This window comes from Anarrhichthys ocellatus, unplaced genomic scaffold (assembly GCF_004355925.1).
Source record: "Anarrhichthys ocellatus isolate YVR2014 unplaced genomic scaffold, GSC_Weel_1.0 scaffold56, whole genome shotgun sequence".
NCBI lineage: Eukaryota > Metazoa > Chordata > Actinopteri > Perciformes > Anarhichadidae > Anarrhichthys > Anarrhichthys ocellatus.
The window spans coordinates 424,634-439,969 of record NW_022280086.1 but is presented as its reverse complement, the minus strand read 5'-3'; the positions used below and the strand labels follow the sequence as shown (position 1 = coordinate 439,969).

General features: G+C 40.1%; 1 protein-coding gene across 1 annotated transcript; it reads right to left on the bottom strand.

The window, feature by feature from the left end:
- On the bottom strand, positions 1 to 8,835 carry LOC116396507 (NACHT, LRR and PYD domains-containing protein 12-like). Its single transcript, XM_031871145.1, has 8 exons — positions 8,830 to 8,835; positions 7,523 to 7,584; positions 5,478 to 6,070; positions 4,309 to 5,074; positions 4,049 to 4,219; positions 1,706 to 1,876; positions 1,394 to 1,567; positions 1 to 160 (listed from the first exon to the last, which is right to left on the bottom strand). Exons 1-8 carry the CDS (start codon positions 8,833 to 8,835, stop codon positions 1 to 3), a joined length of 2,103 nt encoding a protein of 700 aa, XP_031727005.1.
- Positions 8,836 to 15,336: the final 6,501 nt, after the last annotated feature.

Genomic DNA, 15,336 nt, shown 5'->3' with positions numbered 1-15,336 from the left:
TTACAGGTGTGGACTCTCCAGTCCAGCAGAAAGAAACTTCACTCCTGAATCCTGCAAGCTATTGTTACTCAAGTCCAGCTCTTTCAAGATGGAGGTTTGGAGGCTGAGAACTGAAGCCAGAGTTTCACAGCTCTTTTCTGACCATTTACAAGCCCTTAGCCTGAAGAAGAATAGAAAATTGTAAAACAAAAATTAAAAAAATGTAAATGTTAAATTAGTCCCAAACTGGAAATTTAAAGCAGATAGGCCCTGACACACTGAATTCATTGTATGAAGATGGACTCATGCCCCATTTGGTCTAAATATATTTTCTGTTGGATTGGGTGATTTTAGCATTTCCCGCCCTGGTCAGTTATTTGAATCCTGTCCTGAGCACATATTGATAATGTTTCACCTCTGCCCCACTAATAATTACAGCCACAATTTCCTACTCTTTATTGAGGAACGTGTTGGTCAACGTGTAATTTAAATCCTGTCCGCAGAGTCGTCCTTGTATTTTAAAGTCGATTTCTGAGGTGTGGCTTTTTAATCAGCTCAGTGTGAAATTTTACTTTGAGGGGAGGCACCATTCCAGTAAATGTATGCTGATTTAGCCATTAGCAGTTCCTGTTTGCAACGTCCCCATGGATGTATGGACAACTATCACTGGATTGCTGTAATACTTAAGAAAACCAAAAAATATGATTGACAGGCAAGTTCTGAAGCTTATATTTGCAGTATATTTGGCTCCCCTTCAACTCTCCCCATTGAGAGGATTTTAGCTCTTTTGTCTTTGTCCTGCTGAATGTCTGTGTCTATTACGGACCAAATCCTATAATTTCCCATTGGTTACAATGCCTTTCTGAATGATGAATTACAATTAGATAGTGAGTCATTGTAGTGCCAGTCAAAATGGGAAACAATATGAAGTGCTGTGAAGAGGAGTTGATCTTTCTGTCGGCTCTGCTAGACGCTCTCTTGTACTGTTGCTGATTTGTGCTGTGAAAGAAGAAACAGAGAAAACTTCCTGGTAGGGTGTTGGATCAACCTTCAAGCTTGTTTGACTTCTTCATAGGTTTGAGACATTGATGTGCATCTCTGCAACAAAAACCCCTTCGTTAAGTTTAGGTTTATGGTTGGGTTTAAAATAAGCACACCGGTCTTAAGCAACGATCTTCTGCCGCCCACCATAATCGATCTCTCCCACATTTTAAACTTCATCACTTGTTCAGGGCGTAGCATATTCACGCCGATGCATTTACTTACATTGTAGTCAGTCCACACTACATGGCTTACAAATGACACGCAAAAAGCAAGATCGGCATTTTATTGCAAAATTACTTACAAATTGTCGTCTCGTTCATGCACAAAATGGTTATAGCGGACTGATGTGATAGTACAGAAACCAGCTGACCTGAGAGTTTCCAGTTTACAGCGGGGATTCTTCAGTCCGGTACTGAATACCAGCACTCCTGAATCCTCCAGGTCGTTCATACTCAGGTCCAGCTGTCTCAGAACAGAAGACTTGGAGCTAAGGAACAAGCCCACATCATCACAGCTATTCCACGTCAGTGCACAGAAAATCAACCTAGAAAAATAAGTGATAAAAGTGATAAACACAAACATCAGTCTGGATTAGCAAAAATAAGATTTTCAGCGAGTGTTAAGTCACTCTCTAAATGACAGCCATCAAACAGATGTAGGTCTGGTTAAACAGAAAGCTGACCTGAGAGTTTCAAGTCTACAGTGTGGACTCTCCAATCCCACAGAGAGCCACTTCACTTTGTCCTTCAAGTTGTTGTTAGTGAGGTCCAGATCTTTAAGACTGGAGGACGGGCAACTGAGAACTGAAGACAGAGCTTCAATACTCTCTGATGTCAGCTTACAGTTAGTCAGCCTGTAGAATCATCAATAACAAAAATCCATAAAAAATAAGGTTAGTGTCAATGCAGTCTGACAGAACTCAAATTCACTGAAGTTCATTTTTATTAGTTTTGATTGTCTCCTGATTACATCTGTAACGTTATGATGTTTAATGTTAGTATGTTATGAGAAGTAAGAAGCTGGAGAAAGTGAAACAGCAGCACTTGCCCCCCCCCCATGATTACCATCGGTGAGGTGCCATTCAGCAAAATGCCAGTTTTTATTAACGTGTCATATTTCCCAAAAATTTGACCATTGTGACTCTATGGTTCATGCTAACTTTGCACTCGTCACTTCCGTTGAGATTCAGGGAAAATGATATATATACGGGCAAGCAAAAGTCTCGTATGCTTGTCTATGAGTTTGTCGCAGGACATAGTCCCTTAGAATGACCGTAACGAGAGCTACATCCAGGTCCACCTGCCAGCTCACCTAACCAACCTACACATTCATTCTCATACACCGGTGTCTTTATATGTGTGAAGCTGACTTTCACTGCAGTTATACTGTCTTCTAGGTCACAGAAAAAGCTAAAAAAGAGACTTGGATATCTATGTTTCCACAGGTGGGAGAGGTCCCAGCTATGTAGCTAAAACAAATGAAAATGCAGCTCTGATCGACCTTGGTGTCCTGGAGACTGTTCCTCCTCCCTAAAGTCAACTAACAGAAAAGACAGAGGCCAGCTTGACCAAACGCTAAAGAAAGAAAAAAACATGAAAACACATAAAAAGCTATTTTATGTGAGGGATTGTAATGTTAGCTGAGCGAAAAAGTGAACAAGTTGACCCACATGTAGATCCCTATGCAGTTAGCCATAACGGCTACTCGAGGCTACTCGTGTCTTTTTAGACTTGTCAGAATCAGAAACAATAGTTAATGTAAAACTAATTTATATTTGGAAAGATGTAAAAGGCTTGCACGGTTTTCCCAAATATACATTTCACCCCAATCTCTACAAGTGAGGTGACGAGTGCAAAGTTAGCATGATCCAAGGTTTTGGACAAATGTAAATTTTGAAGATAATGATAATGATGGAGCACAATTTTGAAATTCCTAACAATTCCAATTGATCCTGTCAGGACCATGAACATCCGTACCCGAGCATGCGACGGACTGAAGTGTGAGTGGAAGGATTTTGGATGTAGTGCAGGGTAGGTTTTTATAAAAGCTTGAGCGTCACCTTATCTTATTGAAAAAAATAGATGTAATCATTAATAAAATTCACAACATGTTTTTAACTAATATAATATCCTGCTTCAATCCATATTTGTTGGCATTTAGCCTTTCAAAAATAACATTTTCACTGTGGTCAAAAAACTGATTGCTCTCCTGCTCGCCGCACACAAAGGAGGCACCTGTAGGGTACTAACAGCAGACCAATCTGAAAGTTCTATCCGTTAAAAAAGTTGATCAAATAAAAAAGACCAACAAATTCAATCCAATGAATCACTAAATAAAAATTGAGAATTTTGTTCAATGACTTTTTTAAAGGGTTGTATCATAAATAATGACAAGAGACATTAAAAGCTTCATCCAAAAACCTCAAAAAAAGCTTTGGATATTTGTAGATTTTTTAAAAAGACATTTGGTACAGCTTTTTTTTTTTTTTTGGAAGACGGTAAGCAATTTGAGTGGAGTGGGGGGAAATCTGAGTTGAGCGCAGAGTGATATTTAGTAGAGCGACTTTGAGTGGGTGAGCGGGGGGGAACGAAATCAATGTGAAAGAGGAGCTGAAATTGTCACCGCTCCACTCTGTTCTCATGCCCTGGTCGTACCATATATCATGGTAATCCATCCAATAGTTATTGAGATAGTTCAATATTAACCAAAAGAAACTACCTGTGGCACTAGAGGAAATGACAGAATATTAGCAAACTCTTTAGCGTCGATCATCTGGGAACCTTAATGTCTGTACAAAAAAATATATTTCAGATATTATATCTGGATCAAAATGGTGGACTGATCACTGACCTTGCTATTGCAAAAGCCATGCTGCTATCGTCGCTAAAAAGTGTGTATTATGTAACAATATGAGTAGTAGCATGCCACCTTAACAAGCACATTCATAACAAGTATGAAGGCAGGCCATGGTCATAAACAAAAATGTAAAAGACAATCACTATGACAAACTGATGTTACTAAGAGCCTGGGAGTTTCCAGGCTACATTGTGGATCCTTCAAGCCACCCGTGAGCACCTGGAGTTGTGGATCCATCACATTGTAACTCAGGTCCAGCTCTCTCAGATTAGAGGTCACGGAGCTGAGAGCTGAGGCCAGAGCATCACAACTTCTCTGAGACAGGTTACAGCCACTCAACCTGAAGATGTCACAGTCAGAAAGAATGAACAAGGACCTAAAAATGTAACATTTACAATATCAAATATGTCAAGTAAGTTGTGCACCTACAGAGATAGACTGGAGGCTTGAAGCACTGGCAGCAACTTCAGAAGACTTTCCTCTGAACCAGAGAATTTCTTCAGGTCAAACACATCCAACTTGCTCTCTGATGACAGTAAGATGAAGACCAGAGCCGACCACTGAGCAGGAGACAGTTTGTCTGTGGACAGACATTCTGAACTGAGGTACTGTTGGATTTCCTCCAACAGAGAATGATCACGCAGCTCATTCAGACAGTGAAACAGGTTGATGCGTCGCTCTGGAGAGGGATTCTTCCTGATCATCTCCTTGACGTACTGGACTGTGTCCTGATTGCTCTGTAAGCTACTTCCTGATTGATTCAATAGGCCTTGAAGAAGTGCTTGATTGGTCTGCAGTGAGAGGCCAACGAGGAAGCGGAGGAACAAGTCCAGGTGTCCATTTGGACTCTGTAAAGCCTTGTTGACTGCACTCTGGAAGAGCTGATTGACTGCAGATTGCCCAGTAATGAGAGCAGACTGTTGGGAGGTTGGTTGGTCTTCTGACAACACGTTGACACCATAGCTGATGAAGGACACAATGACATGAAGGGCAGCCAGAAACTCCTGAAAGCTCAAGTGGTCGAAGCAGAAACGTTTGTCCTGGTTCAGCCCACGGTCCTCCTTAAAGATCTGTGTGAGCACGCTTGAGTACACAGAAGCAGCTTTAATGTCAATGCCACACTCTTTAAGATCTGCTTCATAGAAGATCAGGTGGCCTTTCTGCAGCTGCTCAAAAGCCAATTTTCCCAGAGACACTGTCACAATCAGGCTTTGCCTTGGGTGTTTTGTGTGTAGTTTTCTGTAGCTCCTCACTTCCTTCACCTGTCCCTAATTAGTTCATTCAGTGCACCTGCCAGTCACACTCTCCCTCATCAGCACAACTCTCCTCACCTGTTCTAGTCACTATTTAAACCCCTGTCTTTCACTCACTCACTGTCAGATCTTTGTGTTTGTTTTCTACCTACCCGCCCGTTTTGCTCGTCCTGTTCCCGGTTTTTCAGCCTGCCTGTTCTGCCTTGTCCAGCCGGATTTTCCCCCTCGTTTCTTGTCCTTGGATTCCCTGTGTGTTTTTGGTTTGTCATTAAACCCTTTTTCTCTTCACCTGACTGTCTGCATTTGAGTCCTCTTTATGTCCCGTGACAGACACAATCATCTTACTGGTCTCTGTGTTCCAGAGTGGATCTGTCTCAGCTCCTTCATGATATTTTGCATTTGCCAGTTTGGACTGCTCTAATAGAAAATGGATATACATCTCAGTCAAGGTCTTGGGCAACTCTCCTCTTTCTGTGGTTTTCAACAAATCCTCCAGAACTGTTGCAGTGATCCAACAGAGGACTGGGATGTGGCACATGATGTGGAGGCTTTTTGATGCCTTGATGTGCGTGATGATTCTGCTGGCCAGCTCCTTATTCCTGAATCCCCATCTGAAGTACTCGTCCTTCTTTGGATCAGAGAACCCTCTCACCTCTGTCACCATGTCAATGAACCCTGGAGGGATTTGACTGGTTGCCTCGTGTGTTGTGGTCAGCCAGAGGCAGGAAGAAGGGAACAGTTTCCCCATGATGAGGTTTGTCAGCAGCACGTCCACCAAAGCCGAGTCGGTAACATCAGTCAGGAACGCGTTGTGGAAGTCCAAAGGAAGTCGACACTCATCCAGACCATCAAGGATGAACACAAGCTGGAGTTTATCAAAACCACATATTCCTGCTTCTTTGGTCTCAGCAAAGAAGTGATGAAGAAGCTCCACCCAGCTATATTTTTTTCAACTCTCGAAAAAAAGAGCAGCTTTAGGACCCTGTCCCTAACATCCTCAATTTAGATGCCAATCTGTCCCCTATTGCTTCACTAAAAACACAACAGGTAATATCTAAGCCCTGTTAGTAAGTAAATCACATAAGACTGAATAACACCATTTTAACCTTAGCTTGTAGCAGGTCTGTTATTCAAATGTATATCCAATCATTTACTATTGTCAACCTTTCCCAGGAGAAGAGCTCTCTTACCTTTAGGAGACTACAAATAAAAAATAATTTTTTCAATAAAACCCATTGTTATGGGTTACAACAATGGATAATGCAAAAAGTCGATAAAAGTAAAGACAAAAGACCTATCTATGTCTGAGAGACCTCAAGACCCAGCCTAAGCCTATAGGACAGAACCCTGAACCTATCTAGTCTCCTCCAGCATCTTTAACCTCCTGGTCCATATCTGGTAGACAACTAAACATTGCCAAATGATTGGATAAAGCTGTTTACATAGTCTTACAATTTTGATATGTTTCTTTAAGTTAACACTAATTTCTTAACTTCCTGTCCGGCCTTCCTGAGTGGAACATCAGTCCGGATGTTTCCCTGAACATTTATAATTTTTGCAAAGTCTGCACTTATCATCTGTTTCGTATGCTGACTCTGACAATGATCGATCAAAGTATTTGAATCCAAGATTATTCACATTTACTCATCTTAACCAATTGTGGTTACAAGAGCATCCAGGGTTACACATGAGTGAATGAGTGAAGATCACTTAAACATTATCAATATTAATTTAACACTCAGAAAAACACTCAAAATTACTCATAGCTCAGTCATATGTAAGAAATCAATAGAAACGTATTGAGTAGGATAAAACTGAAATGCATCAAGACTATATGAGTATGAAATAGAAGAAAACAACACTTTGAAATACTGCTTACTAGTGTTTTCTCTCTTTGGCTAAAGGTTATAAGAGCGGAGCTGCATAAAGGTCAGTCAGGAGAGAAAACAACACGTTCAGATATTTCTATTGTTTTCTATTGATATTTATTGACAATTTCTATTGTCTAAGTGTCAGTCAGGTTCATAAATCACAGAATGCTTTAGGCTGCGCTTTTAGGGTCTAGCTTCCTGCTCCCTAAAAAATCAATTAGTTAAAATTAGAGAGGTTATGGGTGAGGTGTGTCTCGGACATTTTAGGGCTACCGCAACACAGTTCCTTAACTTTGCAACAACTTTAACCCAAAACACACATTTTATCACTGCACTTCAATTGACAGTCAAATATAAAAGTTCAGCTGTTGCCTAATGCTTCCTTTTTGTAGCCTATGGATATAATGCAGAAACAGCTAAATAAAATACTCTAGAGCAGGAAATTTGTGCAGGAGATGTGGCACTGACTCCATCTTTTTAGAGGTTATTCTGTGAAAGCAGTGAGGGAGACAGCAGTACCTTTTCTCTCCAGACAGAGGTCTTGATTGAAGCTCTTTCTTCTCTAGATTGAGGGCTTGAATCTGTGTGGTGTTATAACAAGCCAGGGTAAAGAGAAGAGAAAAAGAGAGGAGGAACCTGAAAGTTCCCCATATGCAGTTCAAGACAGCCTTTGTCAAAAGACCTATACTCCCCTATGAATGTCTTATCTAAAGGCGTGAACCTCTGTATGCATAAAATGATGTTGAATGTTGAACTTAGTCGAAGCTTTAACCACAGACTGCGGAATACTTACTCTGATGTATACTCTTCCCTTGCAAGCGAATAAACAGAACAAGACAACTTTGAATCTTCTGAAGACTTTATTATTGATTTGAGAAGAAAAACTTTCTTCTCCCGATTAACTCAGAAATCTTCCACAACACTAACAATTCAGATTCTGTCACATTCTACACCATAGGCACAGGTATGGGAGCAATTTTGGGGTTAAGTGTCTTGCTCAAGGACACATCAACATGAGACAAGCAGAGCCGGGGATTCGAACTGCTGATTGAAGGACGGCCCTGCTCTCCACTTAGCCACAGATGCTATATTCTCCAAGGAACAGACAGGATGATGTGTTTGGCAGGATTTAGTGAAGGAAAATATGTAATTTGTAAAACTGAAAAAAGAGCATAAAAGTACAAAAGGTAAGTGCCTTTGTAAGTACTAAATAATATCTGTAGTACATCGATAAAAGATTACTGTCTTGTGGTGTCTTGTATGTAGGATATCAAAGCGTTCAGCAGCTTCTTCATGTGGGTCCACAAAGATCTGAGACTTGAGATGAACCCTCATCTGTTAAGTTTAACGGTTGCTGTTTAGTTTGGATACAACTTGTTGTATTTCTTATTTCAACCACAAGATGGTGCCATGATATGTGAAGCATACACAGGTGACACATTAATGCAGGTGATACATGTGATGACTTGATCACCAGTGAAGTCATTCTATTACAGGATGCCTTGTTATGTTTGGAAATGTATATAAAGTGGTTTGTAACTTAGACTTCCTGCTTTGCCTCTGAAGAAGACACATGTGGAAACGTTGTGCTTTTGATTCAGCTCAATGTTGTTGAAATAAATAGAGATTGATGAAGTGAACAGGTGTGTGTGTGTGTGCGCTGTCCTCCTTCAGCCAGAGAAGAGTTCCAGCAGCAGTTTGGTGAGGTTGAGTTGTTTCTTTGTTTGATATTCATAAGGCTTTATGAAACTCTTTTTAAGGGTTATAAAGAATTAAAAGTGGTGGAAATAATGTTTCATAAGTTCAGCGTTCATGATGCTTTATACCTCCATGACAAAGTGACATGTTTCTTGCAAGACAAAAGACAAAAGAAGAGGACAAGAACAGAGACTACAGACCAGTTAACATCATTCAGTCAGTGGATGAGAGAACAGCTTCATGTTTTGTGGCTTTCATTTACAGACAGCAACAAATGAACCGCCCTCAGTTTCAGCACATTCATATGTTCTGATGACCAAGGGGGCTCCCACATGGCCGTCAGTGATGCGTCTGTTGTGAACACGGATCCACAATGAGAAAGGTTCCACAGTGGGGTTCCTCTGAGAGAGAGGACCCCTTCTCTCCAATGGAGCAGGGCCCGAATACAAGACTGTGTCACAAGCAGCCTCACTCTCAGGTGAAAGGAGTTGAACCCTTGTTTCTCCTCCAGTTGACCTGTTGCTGAGGCTGTAGATGGCTCTTCTACCAATTCACTGTGAGCCCACGGGACTGAACATAAGCCTGCACCACCTTTGTCTCCTGGATTACTTTGATTTAAACAGAGGGCACAGATTACCCAGTCATCCAGATGTGGCAGATTTTTTGACATGCTCCATCTGAAGTGGGGCTAACGCAGCCGAGTAAAGATAATCGGTGCCAGTGAAACTGGAAAACTTGGACCTGGAAAGCAAAGTGGAAAATGGTCTGTGCTCTGGGCAAACCGGGACGGGGAATATGCATCTTTAAAATCAAGGGACCGCTCTCCTGCATCTCATCTAACAGAATGACGCTTCTGAGATAATTGCTTGATGATTGCTTTTACATTCATTTGTGAGATTATTTTGTGTCATGTGTTTTAAATGAAGTGGAATGACTTTACAAATGTGACAGGATTCTGTAAAGGAGCATTTTAAATCAAACGTTTCAATAAATGAATTGTATTGTATAAAATGGCCACATTTGTCCATCAAATCAACAACATATACAACTTTCTTTCCCATGCCACTCACTTGTTTAAATAAGGTCTTCAATAAATTGTATGGGCTTGATTATTCCACAAGGTGGAGCCATGTGGTGTGACATTATGGCTGAAGATCATTTTACAGTAGTGCAATATCATTTTATGGAAATGTGAGTTTAAAAATGCAGTTTTCAAATGTAAAATTCACACCTCAGCAAAAAATCCAACTCGCTGGAATAAATATTTCAGCATATGAAACCATAATGAACCAGGTTGTGCCAAATAAGCTTTTATCCAGTTGAAATTGTAATCAATGACCCACCATTGTTATAGTCTTTAATTATTTGAGATCTTTTTAGGCAACAGGTTTTATTTTTTCCATATGAATTCAAAGTAACCGAGTTCACCTTTTTAATCATTTGAGGAGAAAGATGAAGAGAATAACATGGACCAATTCATTTAGATGTACCTCCTACTTTTGAATTCTCTCCAGAATAGAATGATCCGAGCTGCTGCTGATGAAGACATTTGCTCATTCTACCTATTTGGTCTCTATATTTATTTGCTCTCTTTTATTTCCATTTCATTGTTAGACATAGGAATTTTTATTTCAGTTAACAGGAATGAATTTCTCAACACAAGGATAAAGTGGTAACAGGTAAAAAAAAAAAAGGTAAAACATTCTTTTTTTTATTATAATAAAAAAGATACATCTATTACGTATATTTTTTCTAACTTTCTTTTTTTTCCTGACGAATCAGAAACCTTTATTCCCAAGGCAGTATGCCAATATTAACATTGATGAAATGATCAGCAATAAATATACATTAATATGCAAATATCAACAATCATCAAAAACAATATAATATATTGTCACGAGGCATGATGAGGACTCAAGCGCAGACAGTCAGGTGTGGTGAAAAAAGGTTTTAATGACTAACCAAAAACAAACCAAGGAATCCAAGGACAAGACAAGAGACGAGGGGGGAAATCCGGTAGGACAAGGCAGAGCAGGCAGACTGGGAAACCAGGAACAGGACGAGCAAAACGGGCAGATAGGTAAGAAACAAACAATGATCTGGCAGTGGGTGTGTCTGAGGCAGGGGGTTAAATAGTGAAGGAGGCAGAGTGAGCAGGTGAGAGTCATGAGCTGATGAGCTGAGTGTGACTGGCAGGTGCACTGAATGAACTGATTAGGTGAGTGAAGAGCTACAGAAAGAAACACAAAGACACAGAACACACAGGGCAAAGCCTGATCGTGACATATATAATATTATAGGCATTGCTGTAATACTGTAGAAACCCTACCATGACCTCATAGAGTGCAGAGTGGACTGAAAGTGCAGGGAAGTTGCTGCAGATATTTTATTTGTCAGTTTATTTTGGGGGAAATAATGCCGGTCTGAAAGCATCTGACCAGCTACACCAGCATGAAACTTACAACATTCACACCAACCTGAGCAGTGCTTTTGTTTATTGCTAACTAGCAAAAGTTAGCATGCTAACACTTCATTAAGATTGTATTTGCATCGTCATTGTGTGCATGTTGCTATGCTATTATTAGCTTTTAGTTTAAAGAGCTGCTGTCCCCGAGTACAGCCTCTCACTATAGTCCTGTCACAGTGTCGGTTGTCATGGTGCTTATACTGTTGTTGTTTTTATGGTCATCCTTGATTGCGACGTGAAGACACATGTGCTTGGTCAGTTGCGATCCACAGCACCACAGAAGCAAAAGTAACAATCCCAAAACAATCATTGTCATTGGTTTGGATTGTTCCAATTGAAACAAATTTCTGGCGATTGATATGACAAACGTCCTCTTGTTGGCATTTTACGTTACCTGAAGGTATCGAGAACCAGGTATTAGACGGGCCCGGAGCTAAATTATTACAGACTGAGATTGAGAAGCCTCACTGATACTGGTGTTTTTCCATTGGTAATTTTTTTAAATTTTGGTGTAACCTATCACCAAAACATTCAAAATTACTACATGTATTTTACTTATACTTTTCTTATATTTATATTACTATATAAAAATGGATTTATTGAATCTGCTGTCCGCAGTCTCTCATCCACCAGCTCCATGTTTACACAATCACAGCACTCATAGTCGAATCCTAATCTTCTAATCCTGATATGAATTCATCCGTTTTTAAAATTGTATGCGTTATTAAAAGCAATAATTTAGTAATGAAAGAGAACAGAGTATTGATAAGAGTAGCTCCCGGTAGTAATAAAATCCTAAAGATACCTCTCCGTACCTGAAGTTCACCGTAGTTCTCCGACACAGTTGGAAAGGCGGAGCTGAGGGGTATTTGGCAGGTTGCAATCTGCAACTTCACCACTAAATCTTACACACTGGCCCTTTTAAGCGGTGCTCCTATATTTTGTGCAGACGCTTCTAAAACTTTCAGTAACCCCAATATAATTTATGAATGAAACTTTTTAAACTACATTAAGCCCAGGCACCGGTGTTATACTCTGCCAGTGGTTCTAAATCTACTGCTAGTTCTTTTTGATTTGATTATAGTTACCACTTGTTACTGCATAATTAATGGTTTATTAAGAGCTAGAGCAGCTGGCTCTGATGAATCAATACGATTTTGAGCTGAAGCCTCAGACACATCTAATGTAATCAAGTGGACCAAAGGTGACACAGGAATGGATTTTCACTCTTTCCATCCCACTCCCACAAAAAAATCTTCCAATCCCATGACAGGGTTAAAATAAATAAATGTATATTGTCCTGTCCCAACACCGGAAGAAAGAATCCCGTCCCATGTTTATTCATACTAGAACCGCATATTTACACATAAAAACTAGAGATGCACCAATTTCCTGGCCGACTGTGATTTTCTTTACATACAAACATTTTGGCAACTTTTCTTGAATGAAAAAAATCTAATGTATATTTGGAATTTATGAATATTGTGTAAATAGTATATATATATATATACATATATACATATATATATACATACACATATATACATATATATATACATACACAGTATAGTCAACTCTATCTAAAACTATGTTTTTATGTATTTATCGTTACAAAACTATGAGTCAGGATCTATTTACATGAATGTAAAGGTGTGTGTATTATATTATATTAAAGGGGCATAGCACCTAGCTTAAGAACTCAAATATGTCACTTCCTTGTCTCCTAAAATGTACGTTCCAAAATTACAACAGAGCTGCATTGTGAATAACTTTGTTGTAGTTCAAGTTTGCTTTTGACGTATAACTTTAAAATGAGTCTATGGAAGTGTACGGAGAGTCATGGATTTTCATCCAGGACACTGCTGTTTGTGTCCCGTGTGAATAAACTACTTTTGTTACCTAAAAATAACCAAGTAGTTCCGTAGCGTTTCTTATTTATTCTGTTTAACCACGTGTTTCAAATTTTTTTTTACTATTTGGAGTGGAATAAAATGTTTCTCCAACTGACTGCGCACGGAGCAAGAAACCCCTGTACTGTCCACAGAAGAGATGTATAATAAGAGTGTTGGGAGGCGGGGCGCCTCGTTCCTGTTCCTATGAAAGTTCCTCAGAGTAGCAAAAATAAATTAACTTCTAAATATAAAATTACATAAATCTTCTCGCGAGCTCCCACATCCATGGACTCATAGAGCATAGAGCGTACTAGCGTTTCCAGGCGGCAACCTACGGTTCTGAAGAGTGAAGCCGATGCAGAAGTGTCTTAAAATTTGCATTCTCTCTACTGACCAGCAGGGGGTGACTCCGGTTGCAAAGAGAAGTCGGATTGTATAGAAGTCTATGAGGAAATGACTACTTCTCTCTTGATTTATTACCTCAGTAAACATTGTAAACATGAGTTTATGGTCTTAATCTATAGTTTCAAGTCTTCTTCAATACAGCATGATGTTCATTTAGTAAATTATGGTCCATTTAGAGTCAAATAGACCAGTGGTCCCCAACCACCGGGCGTGGATCATTTGGTACCGGGCCGCACAGAAAGAATAAATATTATATTATTTCCGTTTTATTGATTATCAGAGTCTGAAAGAAGTTTTATTTTGAAAAATGACCGGATTCTCTCGCAATTTCATCCGCCTGTGCCTCTTGACACAGGTCAAGACTGTCTCGGTCACATGATACGTTACCTCAAAAGTTAAGCCCGCAAACTAGCGAAAATGAGTAAATAACTTTTGGAGAGCTTCTTTGCAAAGGGAGAAAGGCCACTAAGGAGACAGAAGAAGAGCTACAACTTCCAATAATATGAAAGCTTCATTTAACAGACATCAGGAGTCTGATTAAATATCAGGAGTAATTCTGACGAGCCAAACCCGCTCTGCAGTATATGTGGCGACAAAGGATCCGCTGCTGGAGATTGTAAATGACGGTGGCCTTAAAAGTATGTTTGAGACAACAACTCTGCTGGTGTTTTGGATTAAAATCAAGGCTGAATATCCTGAGCTCGCCACTAAAGCACTGAAAACCCTGCTTCCATTAACAACATCCTCTTTGTGAAGCAGGACGTTCTGCAGTGACAGCAATCGATACAAAATTACGGAGTAGACTGGACATCAGGAACACACTTCGGGTGTCATTGTCTCCCATTAGCCCCAGATGGGACCGTCTCGTTGCAGAGAAACAAGCTCAGAGCTCCCACTGATTCAGCGTTATTGTGAGTTGTATTTATTTATGCATTTTATATTTGTTTTCATGCCGATCGTATCATTTTATTTCGTCGTGTTTTTCCGCCACACCTTGAAGGCCGGTCCGTGAAAATATTGCCTTATATGAAACCGGTCCGTGGTGCTAAACAGGTTGGGGACCTCTGAAATAGACCATAAACCAGGGTTTGCTTTAGGGCGGGCTTACTGTGATTGACAGGTCATTGCCGCTATCAGAGACGTATACGGTGTCTCGTCACTCCTCATTCCAAATATGGTTGCTTCAGTTCATCGGTTGCGAAAAAAACATGACGATGGCCATAAACCAAGGCGGCGACGGCGAATACGCACACCAATGAGTGACGTCACGACGACTACGTCCACTTCTTATATATAGTCTATGGTTCGGCCTCGTTCTCATCGCTTATGCTTTTTATTCACATGAAGGAAGGAAAATAAATGGATTTGCTATTAATGCATTTTACAACTCTTATGCCATAACGATGTAATTAAGGGCTATTCAATTTGATTTAGCTAAAAAAAAAAACTAATGCAAGTTGACGGATCCGGAAGTTGAAATTCCACCGTTTGGCCACTGTATAAATTTTGCCTTAAAGCCCGGGGCTTAGAGATTTTGCAACACTGTGGCAATAAGCATTGTGTGGCACATGCATGCAACACTGACAGGAACAGCCTCCGCTATATAAGTGACTGATCCGATCCATCGGTGCATCTACCTAAGTATTTTTTCCCCTGTCATGTGATGAATAGTGAAAGTGACTCCCATTTTGCCGGAAAAAAAGGTCAGCCTATATGTACAACGTTAGGGCTGAAAGTGAGTTTGTTTAAAACCGTGTCAGTGTCGAGGACGGAGAAGACTCTCCGAGTGTCTCGGAGCAGAAGAGCCGACATTGACAGGGAGTAAGGTGTTATTACTGGAACACAGAAATGACAGAACAGGACACACAGGC